Source organism: Astyanax mexicanus, chromosome 10 (genome assembly GCF_023375975.1).
Source record: "Astyanax mexicanus isolate ESR-SI-001 chromosome 10, AstMex3_surface, whole genome shotgun sequence".
NCBI classification, from domain to species: Eukaryota; Metazoa; Chordata; class Actinopteri; order Characiformes; family Acestrorhamphidae; genus Astyanax; species Astyanax mexicanus.
Genome location: NC_064417.1, coordinates 33,650,170 through 33,666,393, shown reverse-complemented (window position 1 = coordinate 33,666,393; position 16,224 = coordinate 33,650,170). Strand labels below are relative to the sequence as shown.

General features: G+C 36.2%; 2 protein-coding genes across 2 annotated transcripts; both read right to left on the bottom strand.

The window, feature by feature from the left end:
* Nucleotides 1–4,490: 4,490 nt before the first annotated feature.
* LOC103032966 (leukocyte cell-derived chemotaxin-2-like) lies at nt 4,491–9,010 on the bottom strand. The gene is made up of 4 exons (XM_049484406.1): nt 8,980–9,010; nt 5,605–5,692; nt 5,264–5,409; nt 4,491–5,026 (listed from the first exon to the last, which is right to left on the bottom strand). Exons 1-4 carry the CDS (start codon nt 9,008–9,010, stop codon nt 4,860–4,862), a joined length of 432 nt encoding a protein of 143 aa, XP_049340363.1. The 3' UTR covers nt 4,491–4,859.
* Nucleotides 9,011–9,750: 740 nt separating this feature from the next.
* LOC103033611 (leukocyte cell-derived chemotaxin-2) lies at nt 9,751–12,980 on the bottom strand. Its single transcript, XM_007245503.4, has 5 exons — nt 12,867–12,980; nt 12,119–12,148; nt 11,839–11,929; nt 11,207–11,358; nt 9,751–10,594 (listed from the first exon to the last, which is right to left on the bottom strand). Exons 1-5 carry the CDS (start codon nt 12,895–12,897, stop codon nt 10,428–10,430), a joined length of 471 nt encoding a protein of 156 aa, XP_007245565.1. The 5' UTR covers nt 12,898–12,980; the 3' UTR covers nt 9,751–10,427.
* Between the last annotated feature and the right edge of the window lie 3,244 nt (nt 12,981–16,224).

Sequence of the window (16,224 nt, the reverse complement as noted above, 5' to 3'; positions counted from 1 at the left end):
AGAAAATTTTGTTTACCCCTTTGGCAATTGATTTTTTGCGTAATTTAAGCATATTTGTCTCAATTTACATATATTTTGTCTAGTTTTTGCCAAATATTTTTTTGCTGTGTAAACATGTTGCCCACACTCTAAAAAGTAATTCTGGGTTTTAGTCAGGAGAACTAATATTATTAAGTTGAGTGAAATTAACAACCAATACAATTCAATAAAATGAGATCAAAGAACTTCAACCTGAAAACTTCCAAATGTTTGTTGGGACGAAAAAATAAGTGATTTGAACCAACTTTTGAACCAATGTTCTTTCTACAGTGTTGGTTTATACAGCTTTCCAATAGGCTCCTGGCACCATATATTTGCATATTGGGTGTGGCCTTTCCCTTACTTAGCATCTTTGTGTTGTCTGTTGCCCAAAGCTACCTTATCCTGGGCGTGCAGTAATTATAATATATGTGTTGATTGGCAGGTCTCAGTGTTGTAGAGCTGTAAGAGCACATTAGCTTTATTCTCTGTTTCTACTGATCACAATATGCTGACTTTGAGCTATGGAGTTCACTCTTTACTGCTCCAGTGTTATACTGTCAGTATTGGCAGTTAAATAATAATAATATACTTAACATGAGAATACCTGTGTGTGTGTATATATACTAAATAAACTTAATGATTTAAGTCCACAGAACTTGATTAACCTATTGTGTTAATATAAACAAAATAATTGAATTGTCCTAATTTAAAAGAATAGCTTGCATGGAATAAAAATAATCAGGTTGAATCAAATGTTTTTTTTTTTTGTGTGATCGATTAGTACTGTGCAAATGTTTTAGACACCTGTGGGAATTTCAGTAAAGAAAAAGCTTCTTATCTGTGAAGTAAGTCTTTATTAGTTCAGAAAAACACCAACATTACAATAAATACAAACAGCAATTTTACAAAAATCTGTGCTTTTACAGCCCCGTTTTCCTTAAAGCATCTCCTAATCTCTCCACATCTGAGTTTAATAGAGTTATTTCTAGGTCTCCCCATATTAATTAACACCTGGTTTGGTAAATTGGTAAATTTGGTAAATCAGGTGAGCTGCTGATGGAACTGAACATATACACATGCTGGCTGAGGAGCATCCAGGAAAAATCCGGAATCTCTACACTTTGTTTTTCAGCTTGGCTCAAAGGATATAACATACTTAGTTAAAAATGAGAATTCCTCTATGTGTATCACAACTTGTACCTAATTTTAATACATAATGTCTTTGTGGTGTATTTGGAAAAACCAAGAAAAAAAAATATGTCTGGAAAAAAATTGAATTCCTTGTTATGTTTTACTGTATGTATGTATATATGTTTATTTGCATCTGTTTGAATCATATCCCCTAAAACCCGAACTCTTGCATGGCATCTTTTTTATTTCTCTTTGCTATTTGGGCTAATTGGCACCTGATTAGTGTAAAAACAAAGAATGATATTTTTACATGATGTAGTTTTTGATAAAAAATGATGTCCACATATGAGGACAGAAGGCCCTCATAGAGCAAAATTTAGTGTCGTGGTCAAGACAACCCAAAATTAATGTCCACACATGTGGATGCCAGGTCCTAGAAGGATATATGGTGGGTTTTTTTTCAGATAAAAACACTCATATGACTGAGATAAATGGATTAGTTTAATTTGCTTTGGTGCCAAAAACTTTTACACAGTACTGTACATCAGCCAGACACCATCACCATTGTTTCAGTGGTGTTTTTTGTAAACAATGAACCTGCACTGCTATAGACTGGAACTGTATAATCTTTAGTGATAAATCTGTGTTCTGTTTGGAAACCAATGATGATTGGGTTAGAGTACGGAGGCTTTGGTGTGGAGTGATGCTGCGCCCCGACTGCTGGTGTAATGATCTGGGGAGCATCGTATATGACAGCCAGTCCTTCCTTTTAGTGATATGAGGAACACTAACAGCTCAGTGATACGTGCAGGACATCATTCAGACACATGTGTACACAGCAAAAACAGGAGAGTTAAAATTTTAAAGTTAAACAGCTGAGAGTTGATTTTCACTCTCAAAGTGTAATTTTAACTCTTTAACTAAAGATTTAAATGGTGTTCAGTGTTGGAGTTATTTGACAGAGTTGAATATTTCAGTGTTAATCCCACTAAACCCAATTTATACTGGCCAACTCCACAGAGATTTAATTAAACTCCGCCCAGTTAAACACGTTATTTGCATAATAGGTGTGTCCCTCAGATCCTAACTTACCATCAGTGTGAAATCTTGCCCACCAGGGCTACCTTCCATTGGGTATTGTGTTATATTTTGTTTAATGGTTGTTTGTCTAGCCAATATATTGTAGGCTATAAGAGTAAGTTACCATCCTTTGTACAGTAAATTGGTATAAAGTGTTGGTAATGCACTAAGAAATACAATGAAAATTATACGCTAACCTGTTCTGAATAGTAATTAAATAATTAGAAGTCGTATTAATTGACTAATCTTCTTCTCATATATAATATTTTTTTACCTATTTCCAGTGTTAGTGTAACAATTTAGGAAGTTAAAAAAAACAAATGTGAGTTAAAAAGGAACTCTGGCAAGATGTTAAATGTTTAACTGAAAGTGTTAAAGAGTTAAAATCAACTCTGTGGGAGTTCATTTAACACTTGCCTTTTTGCTGTGTACATACTCCAAACAGTGTAAAATTAACACTTAAGTGTTGCTATAACACTAATGAACAACACTAGCATAAGTAAATAGTACACTGCACAGTGTCATATTAACACTAAACATTTAACACTGCTATCAGTGTAATTTTTACTCTCTGTAGAGTGGGACCATATATGCTCCAAAGGAGTGTTAAAGTTAACTCTTTAGGTGTTGATCCAGCACAGCTAATTTTACTCTGTAGCTGCTTCTTTTGTCAGGGCTTCCTATTGGCATGTTTCAGCAGGATAATGCTCACCCACACACAACAAGGGTTCCCCAGGAATATCTGCACCAGATTGCAACACTATAATATGGAACTCCTATCCTGACCTAGTATTAATCCAGGCTGGTTGGAGCAGAACTCATTTATCTGTGTTTTGGTTGAAGAACCGCAAATATCTATTATCTAGTATCTAGTACCTCAACAGAGATTACCACACACTCGATAAACAGATTATCCTCTCGCTGCCCTCTTTACCCTCCATTTACACATTTCTCTAACCTCTCTCTTTCTTTTTATCTCTCTCTTTTCTTCACTTTTATCCTTACATCTGTACATTCCGTTATACACATCCTCGCTCCTCCCTGACTCGTCCTTCCCTCTCTCACACTCATCCACAGTGTATAAACAGCAGCTTCAAAGGCAGCAAATATAATCATGTTTAAGTGATTCCATCATCAAATGTGCTTCATAAAAGCCCTTTTCATTCTGTAATCTGGCTTTTCTCTCTCTTTATGTGTAGGTGGAATGTCTCACTGTGTATGTGTGTGTGTTTATGTGTGTGTGTGTGTGAGTGTGTGTACTTTCAAAAGACTCTTTTGATGCTACTTTGTACATATAGTAAGCTATATCCTTGGAAGCAGCGATGAATACGATTGTATCACTAACACACACACACACACACACACACACACACACACACACAGACACACACACACACACAAACACACACACAACACACATACTGAAACTTGCTGCTGAAACTGGCACTGTTTTTTGTAATACATTGCTGCCATCTGGTGGCTGCGCATCTCACTTTTAGTAATTTCTACAAAATAATAAATACTTTTGTATTGTAATAAATACAGCTCTGGAAAAAAAAATAAGAGAATCATTTTCTTTGATTTTGCTTTTTGTAGGTATATACTTGAGTAAAATTAACACTGTTGTTCAATATAAAAAATATTGTAATTTAATGCATTTGTCTGCAGAAAATGTGAAATTACAAAAAAATTCACAAATCAATTTGTAGTGGAATAATATAATGGTTTTTAATCACAGCTTTCATGCATCTTAGCATGTTCTCCACCAGTCTTACACACTGCTTCTGCATAACTTTAAGCCACTCCTGGTGCAAAAAAATCAAGCAGTTCAGTTTGGTTTGATGGCTTGTGATCATCCATCTTCCTCTTGATTATATTCCAGAGGTTTTCAATTTGGCAAAATCATAGAAACTCATAATTTTTAAGCTGTACATCATTAAATGTGGCAATGCTTATATCAGTGATTTAGCACCAAAATAAATTATATCAAAGTTTTAACAGAAAGATAAAGCTATAATTTGCCAGTTTAGCTCACACACCCTCAAATTATACCTCAGTAGACACATTTTAATACATGTTTTTGTTTTACTCAGACAACTAAAATTTACACTTTATTTCAAACGCACACATTTTAAACATATGCAAACTTAAAAATGTTTTCATTTCAAATGTACACTTAAAAATACACAAAGGTACATTTAAAAATACACAACTTTTCCAACTTACAAAAATGTTCTATTTCAAATTTGCAGGTTTTTGACTGATTAGGTTCACAATATTTCATATTTAAACTTTTTTTCATTATTCTTTCAAATATAGACATTTTTTACATGTTTGGTGTGTAAAGTTGTTTTTTTGTTTTTTCAATAATGGCTGCACTATTGCAGAAAGAAGGAGAGTCCAACTGAGCAAAAGCAGTATGAGTGTCATCCTTGTTTCTAACTCAGGAATCATGCAGTGTTGCAACTGCTCCCACTGATTGAGAGTTAAGTTTGTCAATTAGCTTAACCAGCATGACTATCATGATCAACATGACCTGTCAAAGAATTCTATAAAATTGTAAATTGTAAATATCTAAATTAGAAATACACTTTTTCGATAAACGCTGCCCTTCCTCCATTCAGGGATCAGACGTACTTGGTGGGGTCGGACCAGTCGCACATCTGGAGGTGGATGTGGGAGGTGATTCCAGGGTAGATCTTCTGCATGGGCAGCATGATGCCCAGCCGCTGCCCCTTCCTCACCCAACCTGAAAATCTGACTGGTCTAATGTAGAACAGCCTCACGCACAGATCTGAAACATCACATACACACAGAGCTTCAATACCATGGTTTCATTATTGAGCTTCAGTCACACCCTACATTAGACATACAAATATTGTCAATGTCTCATCAATCGCTATCATTCAGAAGCATTGGGACACCTGCTCATTTATTGCCTCCTCCAAAATCAAGGATATCAGACAGAGATCTGTGTTTAAGTGCTCTCAGCTTTTACTGATATAGAGTAAATAAAGTATTGGACACCAACCTTGCCCTCTGATAGTGACACCATCATTAATAATGTTTTTATTTCCGTATGGACGGGATCTTCCTCTCAGTATCAGATCAAATGGAGCGTAGACCTTTGCCCAATCACTGCAGGTGATGTCCAGTCCCCTGTGTTTCCCATTGACTCTGTCAAACACAGTACAGAACACAGGCTATGACCCACACACATTCACACACAATCCAAAGGTATGAGGTATGTGAGTTATATGAGGTATGTGAGTTACATAAGTTACATTTGTAAGTTGTGAGTAGTATGAGTTATGAGTTACACTCACACCCACACATAAACACTTATACCCAAACACACACAGGCAGTTTTACCGTTTAGCCCCGTAGTGTCCACAGCCAAATCTGTCACAACTTCTAGCAGAGTTCTTAGGATTTGTACTGCAGAGCCGATTAAACTTTGCTGCAACAAACAAACAAACAGCAAATAGACCTTCATTCAACTTTATTTATTTTAAGTATGTGTGTGTTTGTGTTTGTGTGTGTGTGTGTGTCTGTGTGTGTGTATGTGTGTGTGTTACCTTGTCCTGAAACATGCAGCCAGCACAGTACTGAAATTAAACAAACAAAAAATCAGCTTCTATTTATTCACATTTGTACATCTATAAATAATAGCGGAAAGACTGTCAGACATATTAACTTACAGACAGACTGAAGAATAACTGACAGACTGATGAGTAACTGAAAGTCTAAGTACGTAACTGACAGACTAAGTAACTGACAGTGAGTGAGAAACTGACAGACTGAGTGAGAAACTAGCAGAGTAAATAACTGACAGACTGAGTGAGAAACTAGCAGCGTAAATAACTGACTGAGTGAGAAACTAGCAGCGTAAATAACTGACAGACTGAGTGAGAAACTAGCAGCGTAAATAACTGACTGAGTGAGAAACTAGCAGCGTAAATAACTGACTGAGTGAGAAACTAGCAGCGTAAATAACTGACAGACTGAGTGAGAAACTAGCAGCGTAAATAACTGACTGAGTGAGAAACTAGCAGCGTAAATAACTGACAGAATGAGTGAGAAACTAGCAGCGTAAATAACTGACAGAATGAGTGAGAAACTAGCAGCGTAAATAACTGACTGACTGAGTGAGAAACTAGCAGCGTAAATAACTGACAGAATGAGTGAGAAACTAGCAGCGTAAATAACTGACAGAATGAGTGAGAAACTAGCAGCGTAAATAACTGACTGAGTGAGAAACTAGCAGCGTAAATAACTGACAGACTGAGTGAGAAACTAGCAGCGTAAATAACTGACAGACTGAGTGAGAAACTAGCAGCGTAAATAACTGACTGAGTGAGAAACTAGCAGCGTAAATAACTGACTGAGTGAGAAACTAGCAGCGTAAATAACTGACAGACTGAGTGAGAAACTAGCAGCGTAAATAACTGACTGAGTGAGAAACTAGCAGCGTAAATAACTGACAGAATGAGTGAGAAACTAGCAGCGTAAATAACTGACAGAATGAGTGAGAAACTAGCAGCGTAAATAACTGACTGACTGAGTGAGAAACTAGCAGCGTAAATAACTGACAGAATGAGTGAGAAACTAGCAGCGTAAATAACTGACAGAATGAGTGAGAAACTAGCAGCGTAAATAACTGACTGAGTGAGAAACTAGCAGCGTAAATAACTGACAGACTGAGTGAGAAACTAGCAGCGTAAATAACTGACAGACTGAGTGAGAAACTAGCAGCGTAAATAACTGACAGACTGAGTGAGAAACTAGCAGCGTAAATAACTGACTGAGTGAGAAACTAGCAGCGTAAATAACTGACTGAGTGAGAAACTAGCAGCGTAAATAACTGACAGACTGAGTGAGAAACTAGCAGCGTAAATAACTGACTGAGTGAGAAACTAGCAGCGTAAATAACTGACAGAATGAGTGAGAAACTAGCAGCGTAAATAACTGACAGAATGAGTGAGAAACTAGCAGCGTAAATAACTGACTGACTGAGTGAGAAACTAGCAGCGTAAATAACTGACAGAATGAGTGAGAAACTAGCAGCGTAAATAACTGACAGAATGAGTGAGAAACTAGCAGCGTAAATAACTGACTGAGTGAGAAACTAGCAGCGTAAATAACTGACAGACTGAGTGAGAAACTAGCAGCGTAAATAACTGACAGACTGAGTGAGAAACTAGCAGCGTAAATAACTGACTGAGTGAGAAACTAGCAGCGTAAATAACTGACTGAGTGAGAAACTAGCAGCGTAAATAACTGACAGACTGAGTGAGAAACTAGCAGCGTAAATAACTGACTGAGTGAGAAACTAGCAGCGTAAATAACTGACAGAATGAGTGAGAAACTAGCAGCGTAAATAACTGACAGAATGAGTGAGAAACTAGCAGCGTAAATAACTGACTGACTGAGTGAGAAACTAGCAGCGTAAATAACTGACAGAATGAGTGAGAAACTAGCAGCGTAAATAACTGACAGAATGAGTGAGAAACTAGCAGCGTAAATAACTGACTGAGTGAGAAACTAGCAGCGTAAATAACTGACAGACTGAGTGAGAAACTAGCAGCGTAAATAACTGACAGACTGAGTGAGAAACTAGCAGCGTAAATAACTGACTGAGTGAGAAACTAGCAGAGTAAATAACTGACAGACTGAGTGAGAAACTAGCAGCGTAAATAACTGACTGAGTGGGAAACTAGCAGCGTAAATAACTGACAGAATGAGTGAGAAACTAGCAGCGTAAATAACTGACAGACTGAGTGAGAAACTAGCAGCGTAAATAACTGACTGAGTGAGAAACTAGCAGAGTAAATAACTGACAGACTGAGTGAGAAACTAGCAGCGTAAATAACTGACTGAGTGGGAAACTAGCAGCGTAAATAACTGACAGAATGAGTGAGAAACTAGCAGCGTAAATAACTGACAGACTGAGTGAGAAACTAGCAGCGTAAATAACTGACTGAGTGAGAAACTAGCAGAGTAAATAACTGACAGACTGAGTGAGAAACTAGCAGCGTAAATAACTGACTGAGTGGGAAACTAGCAGCGTAAATAACTGACAGACTGAGTGAGAAACTAGCAGCGTAAATAACTGACAGACTGAGTGAGAAACTAGCAGCGTAAATAACTGACAGACTGAGTGAGAAACTAGCAGCGTAAATAACTGACAGCGTAGATAACTGGCAGGCTACTAACTGAAAGACTGAGTGGGTAACTGACAGCCTAAGTAACTGACAGACTGAGTAAGTAACTGACAGACGAAGTTAGTAACCTGCAGACTAAGTGACAGACTGAGTGAGTAAATAGCAGCCTTAGTAACTGACAGACGGTGTGAGTAACTGAGTGAGAAACTGACAAACTGAGTTTGAAACTGGCAGCTTTAGTAACTGACAGACTGAGTGAGAAACTAGCAGCCTAAATTACTGACAGACTGAGTGAGTAACTGCCAGCCTAAGTAACCGACAGACTGAGTAACTGGCAGGCTAATAACTGAAAGACTGAGTGGGTAACTGACAGCCTTAGTAACTGACAGACTGAGTGAGAAACTGGCAGGCTGACTAATTAAGTAATTGAATCACGGGCAGTTTGCCTGACTGACTAAATAACTGACTAAGAGACCGTCTGGTTGACTGAATAACTGACTATGAGACTGTCTGGTTGACTGAGTAACTGACAGACTGTCTGTTGTGGTGTTTTGTCTGTAGTCTAATATAGTGAAGATCTTACCGATGGGGAGCAGAAGAGTAATGAGCTTCATGTTTCTCTGTACAGACGTCCAATCTCTACATTCACATTTACCTTACCATACAGCATTCTGACCCTTTTATACACACACACACACACACACAAGGAAGTGGGAAGTTGAGTTATTACTTCCTGGAAATGATAAGTATCAGTCTGTTTCCGTGTTGTATTCTTTAGTAAAACAGTATCAAATCTCCTAACAGTGTCTGATTCCTCCTGTATAAATGCTATTATCTGGGTGCAGTATCTGGTTCACACACTAGATGGTGACATTAGGTAAGTGGTTAAGGGAATTATAACAAGGAAATAAATGCCTTAAGCCAGTAATCATAATAATTATATAATTACAACATAAAGCAAATAAATTTCATAACACCCCAGACTCTAAATGTAGATTACAAAATTACAGTACAAATTTATAATAAATTATTGGATTGATCAGAACATAGGGAAAAATAATTTATATATTTTACTCATTCTAGATTTTTGGTTACACTTCATGTATGAAAAGTTTTGACTCATCAGTAAATCTGTTATAGTTCAGCGGTTTAAAGCATTTAAACCAGTAACTGAGTAAAAAAGCTTATGTTGTAGTACTATAAGATTCTACATAATCAAATACAGAGTTTAGCTTTACTGAGCTGCAGTGTTTAACATGATATACATGTTTTAAATGTGTTTGCTGCTGTGTATTCTCTGAAGTATTATTCACTGTGTTTGGAGGGAGTAAAATCCACACACCCCAACACTCACTAATGTTCCATCTTTGAAGCTTTATTAGACTGTAGAGTTTACAGAAACAGGAAACTGAAAGAAGCTTAAAGCAGAAGATACAATTATTCCATTGTCATTTAGCATATTGAAACAGTGTGAAATATCACAATTACACAAATTGTTCATTTTTAAAACTTTTTAAATTTCATTTTTTACAGAAAATACAAAAAAAATGTTTCAAACTTAAATTTAAAATATATATTTCAAAGCCTTTCAAATGTACTTTTTAAATTGCTACATTTAAAAAAAACACAAATAAAAAAACATTTTATTTATGCATTTAATTAATATACACAATTTTGCACATTACAAGTGTTTTGGTTTTAATTTACCAGACCGTGAAAATATATTATGATCACTGAAGAAGAAGCATAAAGACAATATTAGTATTTTTTAAATACTGAATTTGACTGAGGTCAGTTTGACCCCAAAGGTAATATTAAGGGGATCAATAAGTATGGAGAAGCATCTTAAAGCTTAAGTTTGTTCCCACTGTTTGACCATATATTGCAACAGCTTTATTAACCTTTTAGCAACATAAAAACATGTTTTAGTATATAAATGTAATATTTCACCAGTTAAAGTTCAGTTAAAGGAGTGTGGTACTGTAGTTAAGAGACGTTGTGAACGTCGGGATAATTCGTCCAGCTGATGGTTCAGAAGTACTTGGTGGGGTCGGACTTGTCGCACATCTGGACGTGGACGTGGGATCCGATTCCAGGGTAGACCTTCTGCATGGGCAGCATGGTGCCCAGCCTCTGACCCTTCTTCAAAGACCCGGAGTATTTATCCGGCTTCACGTAGAACAGCTTAAAGCACAAACCTGAAACTCCACAACAAGAACCAATCAGAAACAACCATTTACAGTATTTATTTTTTTTATAAAAATGATATAATTTTGGTTGACATAATATCATTTTGATATCAATATGAATAGTGTAAAGCCACTGCCTGTGGTGTGTGTGATCACACACTGGCACTGCCAGGTTACTGTGCTCTATAGTGCTCTGCCCTTTGTGCTCAGCTTGAATGCAGTGAACTTGTACTGATCCGTGTACTGAACATCAGTTAGTAACAGATAATTTAATGTACCTTTATTCGCTTAAAAATAGAAAAGAAATGATAGAAGATGGTCACATATGCCAGATGTTACTTTCAGGAGATTCTAGGCTACTCAAATACAGTATGTCTTAAATAATAACTACACTACACACTTGTACCTCTTTGCTGTGATGGTCCCCAGTGTTAATAAGGTGCTGTTACTGGGTTCTTACATAATTAGCAGGGTAGTTTTAATTAAATATTGAAAGTCATATCTAATGGTTTCTGGATTCCTGCCACTGGGGTGCAGTAGAATAAGAAGTCATAAAATGGCACAGAAAGGTTTTTCATCTTTTTAAATAAAAGTGAAAGAGAGTGAAGTGTGTGTACTGACCCGCCCCGCTGAGGCTCACACCATCATTAATAGCGTTGTTTTTTTTGTACGGAGCAGCTTTCCCATTGAGTGTCACGTCAAACGGGGCAAAGACCGTCGCCCCATCAGAACACGTGATGTCCAAACCCAGGTGTTTACGCTTTCCTCCATCACTGCAGACACAGGAACACATGCATGGATATATAAACAATATTGTTTAACATCAAAAGAACAAAGTATATAATTTTAACAATATGCTCCCCAAAAGTATTTAATATTTTTCTATGGAATGACGATATAAGTTAAATATACAAATATACATATATATAATTTTTTAATAAAGTTTTAGGAGTTCAGAAATCAATATTTGGTGGAATAAAATATTTTTAATCACAGTTTTCATACATCTTGGCATGATCTCCTCCACCAGTCTTACACACTGCTTTTGGATAACTTTACACCACTCCTGGTGCAAACATTTAAGCAGTTCAGCTTGGTTCTATGCCTTGTGATCATGCATCTTCCTCTTGATTATATTCCAGATTATATTTAAATTTGGTAAAATAAAAAAATCGTAAGTGTTAAGTGGTCTCTTATTTTTTTTCATATATCATATATTTATTATATATTTTTTTATAATATGATAATTTTACCGGCTAGCTCCGTAGTTTCCGCAGCCATATTTGTTGTCACAGGGTCTCTTGCTGTTTCCAGGATTTCCGCTGCAAAGTGCTCCAAATTTCACTACAATAAAACAGGAAATGTAAATGTAAAGAAATGTTTGGAAATATTTACAATGTGAACAAATCCAGCCTTCTATTTCAAAATCTCCAATAACACAGATGTACACACACTCTCTCTCTCTATACACAATAAACACACACACACACACACACACGATCCCACCATAATAATTTTATATATATGTGTTACCTTGTCCTGACACTTGCAGGCAGCACAGCACTGAAATAAACAAACAGTTTTATTAAAACAGCAAAAACATATTCTAAACAGATCAAATCTGTTCTGTAAACATTTATTTTTACTTTTAATTATCAGTGTCTGTCTGTGTTTCATTATGTGTTTTATTATAAGCAGAATTTAATGGGAAAACCCTTCCTTTACATTTTTGCCACATTTTACAGATTTTTGAGAACAAAAATAAAACAACTATGAACCCTGTAATGCTGAAATTGAATAAAATCTAAATTATATTAGTTAAATGAGAATGCCAAAGCAGTTAAAAAGTGAAAGGAATAGAAGATTACACTTGGTAGACAAATATAATGTGTTTATTTTACAGTGATAATTCAACTTAAAACAATGAATTTTGTGTTAATTGTTACTACTTTTTTTTAAATCAAAGAATTACATTATTTTTTAAATGCTGGTGATAACAGACAGTTAACGTATTCAATGTATAGAGATTTATTTAAGCATTTCAATTAAAAGTACATTCTTCTAATTCTAATAAGATTTCTCAGATGAAAAAAAAACAGGGAAAATACAGCAAGATTTATTTAACATTTTATTTAATTTTCAAAACTTTATTAATTGATTTTGTCTACATTTTAAAACATTTGATCATTTATATATATTTTTATCATATTTTCCACAGTTTTCTTTGATAAGGTTTTTGTTATAATTATAATTCTACATGAGTGGAGTTGAATTCTCTTACCGGCTGTGAGCAGAAGGAGGGCGAACTTCATGTCTGCAGTTGATTTCTTCAGTAAAGCTTCTTTCAGCAGTTCTGTCTCACTCTCACACTCCCTCACTCTCACTGCAGCTTTTATACACAGGTGAGGGAAAGTCTCTCTCTCTCAAACACACACGCACACACACACACACACACACACGTGCAAACACACACACATATACATACCACCCCCACGCACAAACACAGAAACTCCTTTGTTCTACTAAATTAGTGAGAACCAACATTGATTTTTCTATCATAGCAGCTAAGCGTCAACCCCACAGAAACTACAAACATTGCACCAAACTCTAAACCAAACCCTAAACCAAACCATTAAAGTAAATCTTAAACCATACCATAAACTAAACAACAAACCTCAAATCAAACCCTAAAACAAAAACCAAAAGCTAAAACAAAAACCTAACCCCAAATCAAGCCTTAAACCTTACCTTACACCAAACCCTAAAACAACCTTCAAGCCAAACCTTAAACCATACCTTACACCAAACCCCAAATCAAATCTTAAACCAAACCTTAAACCAAAAACCAAACCCTAATTTAACAACAAAACCCCAAGCTAAACCTTAAACCGAACCCCAGACCAAACCTTAAAACAACCTTTAGGCCAAACCTTAAACCAAACCTTACACCAAACCCCAAATCAAACATTTAACCAAACTTTACACCAAACCCCAATTCAAACCTTAATCCAAACTTTACACCAAACCCCAGACCACACCTTAAACCAAACCTTACACCAAACCCCAAATCAAATCCCAGACCAAACCTTAAACCAAACTTTACACTAAACCTTAAACCAAACCTTACACCAAACCTCAAATCAAACCTTAAACCAAACCTTACACCAAACCCCAAATCAAACCTTAAACCAAACCTTGCCCCAAACCCCAGACCAAACCTTAAACCAAACCTTGCACCAAACCCCAGACCAAACCTTAAATCAAACCTCACACCAAACCCCAGACCAAACCTTAAACCAAACTTTACACCAAACCCCAAATCAAACCTTAAACCAAACCTTGCCCCAAACCCCAGACCAAACCTTAAATCAAACCTCACACCAAATCCCAAATCAAACCTTAAACCAAACCTCACACCAAATCCCAAATCAAACCTTAAACCAAACCTCACACCAAACCCCAAATCAAATCTTAAACCAAACCTTTAAGTCAAAACCTTAAACCATACCTTACACCAAACCACAGACCAAACCTTAAAACAACCTTTACACCAACCCCCAAATTTAACCTTAAACCAAACCCTAGAGCAAAGCTTAAAACAATCTTTAAGCCAAACCTTAAACCATGTCTTACAACAAACCCCAAATCAAATCTTACACCAAATTTCTAACTGAACCCCAAACTGAACCTTAGACCAAACTTCAAACTGAACCTTAATCCAAACCCTAAACCAAACCTAAAACCAAACTTCAAACGAAACCTGACACCAAACCCAAAGCCAACACTTAACTAGCCCTAAACCTCACCTAAACCAAAACCTTACTAAAACTTACTAAATGTACACCTTTACCTAACCTTAATCTTAACCCTAACCATACTAACCCTAATTGTAGCTTTAACCTTAAGCCCAACACAGAAACACCAAACCTAGACTTAAAATGTACCATTAGCATGCTAACCCCAAACTCCTCTCTAGTCTTAACATCGGTAATATACACATTAGCCTAATTCTAAACTGAAGCTTAGAATCTTCCTGCTGTTTTAGTTTGTCCTCATAAATCTGACTTTATGTTGAAAATAGTTTGTTTAGAAAACACTTGAACTTCCTTTAAACTCGTTTTTAATGTTGTTTTATTAGTGTGAGGACAGTCAGTTCAGAGTTGCTTAACCCTGTGTTTTTCTATGTTCTGCAGTCCAAACCGACCAATTACACCTGATTTCATCACAAACTCTGAGTTAATACAGTAATTACACAGTAATTACACAGAAATTATACAATAATTATAGAAAGGTGTGGGTGATTTAATTACTCTTACCACACAAATGTCCAGGTTACTCAAGCACAGCATTAAATTTGGCACAATAGGGAAGTATATGAGTTTTACTCTTGGCAAAACCAGGTTACGTCATGTAACGCCTCACTGAGAAACCTTCCTCAGCATTACAGCAGCATGTGTGTGTGTGTGTGTGTGTGTGTGTGTGTGTGTATGTGTGTGTGTGTGTGTGTGTGTGTGTGTATCTGCAAATATTCCTGTGCATGTGAACAATCTGAAGATTTTTCCACTGTTTGAACTGTTTTAGTATTATGTAAAGCATCCTAAAGAGTACTTTCCATTATTGCCCAACAGTGTGTAGTTGCTTAGACACAAATCTGCTAATATGAATGAAATGTTTTATTTGTTGCTTAGTTTGATTTTGATGATGCTATATGTAGTTTTGGTTACAGTGCTTCATTTTGCAGGATATATGAGGTATTTGCAGTTTTTTTTGTTTCAGTATTTTTGTGAATTGTGTAAAGTATTTTGATATAACCAGATTAGTTTACAAAATTGTGTTTAAGCAATTATACATTTAAAAAATAATGTCTTAACCACTAGTGTCAATTCATTATTAGTTGAGACATTCTGATGTGAACACTGTTAAATAATGTACCTTTTATGAAACCAAAGTAAAGATTTTATTCAATGAAATGGTAGGAAGACATGTGAATCCTTCCCTAGGATATTTTCTATTCAAAGGAATGCAATTGATTTGGTGTTATCTTACAAGTATTTGGGTGTCTTAATTGATGAAAAGCTTTCTTTAAGATCTTATATAGGAAACTTGGTCCAAAAATTTGAGTTGAAATTGACCTTTTTTTTATCATCACAGGACATGCTTTACATTTGCTGCTGTGAAATGCATGGTTGCTGCCAGCTTTCTTTCTGTATTGGATTTTGGCAACTTTATTTACAGGGATTGGCCAATGAAACTGAAACACCTGTCATTTTAGTGTGGGAAGTTTCATGGCTAAATTGGAGCAGCCTGGTGGCCAATCTTCATTAATGGCACATTATTGCACCAGTAAGAGCAGAGTGTGAAGGTTCAATTAGCAGGTTAAGAGCACAGTTTTGCTCAAAATATTGCAATGCACACAACATTATGGGTGACATACCAGAGTTCAAAAGAGGACAAATTGTTGGCACACGTCTTGCTGGCACATCTGTGACCAAGACAGCAAGTCTTTGGGATGTATAAAGAGCCACAGTATCCAAAAAATTGTCAGCATACCACCAAGAAGGATGACCCACATCCAACAGGATTAACTGTGGACGCTAGAGGAAGCTGTCTGAAAGGGATGTTAGGGTGAAATCGGGACA